The 3,389-nt window shown below is 45.0% G+C and overlaps 1 protein-coding gene across 1 annotated transcript; it reads right to left on the bottom strand.

The window, feature by feature from the left end:
* Positions 1-244: 244 nt before the first annotated feature.
* On the bottom strand, positions 245-553 carry LOC115514786 (60S ribosomal protein L31-like). Its single transcript, XM_030317006.1, has one exon. The coding sequence runs from the start codon at positions 551-553 to the stop codon at positions 245-247; it is 309 nt and encodes a 102-aa protein (XP_030172866.1).
* Between the last annotated feature and the right edge of the window lie 2,836 nt (positions 554-3,389).

Raw genomic sequence — 3,389 nt, forward strand, 5'->3', positions numbered from 1 at the left:
TTTTTAATGCTTATTTATTTATTTTGTGAGAGAGAGAGTGAATGGAGGAGGGGCAGAGAGAGAGAGAGAGAGAGAGAGGGAGAATCCCAAGCAAGCTCCACACTGTCAGTGCAGAGCTGGATGCGGGACTCTATCTCATGAACCAGGAGATCGTGACCAGAGCCAAAACCAAGAGTTGGAAGCTTAACCAACTGAACCGCCCAGGGGCCCTTGTCTGTGGATTTTTGAAAGCGATGACAAGTACTTAAGTAACCAACGTATAGAGCTTGTCTGGTGAGTTTTCATCCTCATTACTTTTTCTAAACAACAGCCCATGGATATTGAATGGGACGTTTCTTATTCCTTTGTCCCTGACAGCTTTGCTGAGCCCGGTGTCAGCGTGAACATCTGGTGTTCCCTTATCCTTCACGGCAAATTTCCAGATCTCTTTGAGTGCCCAGGGGACACGCTTCTTGAAACCCACTCCATGGATGTGCTTGTGAATGTTGATGGTATATTCTCTGGTCACTACCTCAGTGATGGCAGAATGGTCCTCTTTCTTCTTGCCATCCATCATTGTAGATGCCATCTAACATCAGGTGACAAGGAGGCTCAGAGTGGAGTGGGACAAGTGCCAGTCAAGTCCTCTCTCCAAGCTCAGCCTCATGCTGCTGCACTTTGGGTGCTTGCAGGTGCCAGGACCCTGAGGCCTCAGCCGTGGAATTTCTTGCAAGGCATTTCCTTGGCAACAATTTCTCCCAATTTTTCTTCATCCGAGGAAGTACTTCACTTTCACTTTTGGAAGATTATCTTGCAGAATATAAAATTCTATATTTGTGGGAGGGGCAGTTTTACCTCAACACTCTAAATATTTCACTCCACTCTTCTTGCTTTGTGTGGTTTCTGAGAAGTCAGGTGTTAGTCTTATCTTTGCTCCTCTATAAGTAAAGTATTCCTCGCCCCCCTCTTGTTTCTTTCAATATTTTTTCTTCATGTTTTTTTTTTTGGAGGGGCAGAGCACGTGTGAGTGGGGGAGGAGCAGAGGGAGAGAGAATCCCAAGCAGGCTCTGGGCTCAGTGGAGAGCCCAACACGGGGCTTGATCTCATGACTGTGAGATCATGACCTGAGCCGAAATCAGGGTGGATGCTGAAGCAACTGAGCCACCCAGGCACCTTGTCTTAGCTTTGATCTTCTGCAGTCTGAACATCATATTTGTAGTTTTTTGTTTGGCATTATTCCTGCTTAGTGTTCCCTGAATTTCCTGCATCTGTGGTTGGTTCTGACATTAATTCAGGTGAATTCACAGTCATTATTGCTTCAAATATTTCTTCTGTTTTCTCTTTCCTTTCCTTCTGGTATTCCTGATATACATATGTCACACCTTTTATAGTTGTATCACAGTTCTGGGATTTCATGTGACTTTTTTTTTACTCTTTTTTTTTTCTCTTTGTTTTTCAGTTTTGGAAGTTTCTTTTGACATATCCTCAAGCTCAGAGAGAGGTTCTTTCTTCAGTCATGTCAAATCAACTAATGAGCTCATTAAGGCATTTTTCATTTTTGTTACAGAGACTTTCATCTCTGGATTTCTTTTTTTAAATGTTTATTTTGATAGTGAGAGAGAGGGCAGGGGAGGGGCAGAAAGAGAGAGAGACAGAGAGAATCCCAAGCAGGCTCCATGCTGTCAGCACAGAGCCCAGTGTGGGGTTCGATCTCACAAACTATGAGATCATGGCCTGAGCTGAAATCGAGTCAAATGCTCAACTGACTCAGCCACCCAGGCGTCCCTCTGGCATTTCTTTTTAATTCTTTTTTGGGATTTCCATCTCTCTGCTTATGTTGCCTATCTATTGCATGTTGTGTATTTTTACTGTTTAGAGTCCTCAGCATACTAATCATAACTGTTCTAAATTCTCAGCCTGATATTTCCAATATCCCTGCCATATCTGAGTCTGGGTCTGATGATTGCTCTGTCTCTTCAAAATGTAGGGGTTTTTTTGTTTTTTTGCTTGCTTGCTTTTTGCCTTTAAGTATAGCTTGTAATTTTTTGTTGAAATCCAGGTACGATGTGCTGTGTAAAGGGAGCTCCAGCAAACGGGCCTTTAGTGATCTGTTAGTAAGGTGTGAGGGGAGAAGTGCTCAACAGACTTATGACTGGGTCCCAGTCTGTTAGTGAGCTTGTACCCTGGACTGTAAACTACATAAGTGCTCCTCAGTTTCTCACCCTGTTAGGTGGGACAGGATGGATAGAGGGGCTAGAGTTGGGTATTTCCCTTCCTCCAGGTACATAGCTAGTGGGGGCTGGCGACAGATATTTTCCTTCCCCGGGGTTAGTCAACTCTGCTAAAATTCCAATGGGTTAGGTTTTGGTAAAACAGTTTCTCTTGAGAGGGGTGCCTGGGTGGCTCAGTCAGTTAAGCGTCCCAACTTCAGCTCAGGTCATGATCTCACAGCTTGCGGGTTTGAGCCCCATGTTAGGCTCTGCACTGATAGCCTGGAGCCTGCTTCGGATTCTGTGTCTCCCTCTGTCTCTGCCCCTCCCCTGCATGTGCTCTGTCTCTCCCTCAAAATAAATAAACATAATAAAACATTTTTTGAAAAACATTTTCTCTTGAGGACAGCACATTTATTTATTTATTTATTTGTTTGTTTGTTTATTGGGGTTGGGGGGGGTAGACGTGAGAGAGAGAGAGACAGAGAGAGACAGAGAGCATGTGCACTCAGGGAAGGGGCAGAGGGAGAGGGAGAGAGAGAATCTTAAGCAGGATCCACACCCAGCATGGAGCGCAATGCAGAGCTTGATCTCAAGACCATGAGATCATGACCTGAGCAGAAATCAAGAATTGGGCGCCTAGCCGACTGAGTCACCCAGGTGCTCCCAAGACAGGACTTTCAGAGCACAGTGTTCTCTGGTGTATATCAGAAAGGTTACTTCCCTGTCTCTACAGGCAGCGCAAGGAGATTTTCTCTGATGTTCACTGTGAGGATCCGGTGGAGGTCTTGGAGGTAGAACTCACTCATGAGAGTGTGGGGGGGCCCCCTGCCTGGGTCCCTCTGGGGTTTTTAACTCTCAGAACTGTCCACACCAAGCTTCCAATTGGTGGATTGCAATTCAGGTTTTCCTACTCTGGCACTGGTTCCTGGGCAGGTTTCTGTTCCCTGGTTTCTCCTCCATTAAATTGTGATTCTCTGTATTCATCTGTGTGTCCAGTTTGGGGAATAGCAATTTGCCCTGTTAAGTCACTTCTCTGATAGATCTAAGAAGAGGTGTTGATTTTTAAATGTTTTTTAAAGTTTATTTATTTATTTGAGAGAGAGAGAAGCAAGCAGGGGAGGGGCAGAGAAAAAGAGAGAGAGACAGAGAGAGAGAGAGAGAGAGAGAGAGAGAGAGAGAATCCCAAGCAGGCTCCGC

Source organism: Lynx canadensis, chromosome A1 (genome assembly GCF_007474595.2).
Source record: "Lynx canadensis isolate LIC74 chromosome A1, mLynCan4.pri.v2, whole genome shotgun sequence".
Classification (NCBI taxonomy): Eukaryota; Metazoa; Chordata; class Mammalia; order Carnivora; family Felidae; genus Lynx; species Lynx canadensis.

Bases quoted from the DNA above. Each gene is read 5' to 3' on its own strand.
- LOC115514786 (XM_030317006.1), bottom strand. From the start codon at position 553: ATGGATGGCAAGAAGAAAGAGGACCATTCTGCCATCACTGAGGTAGTG.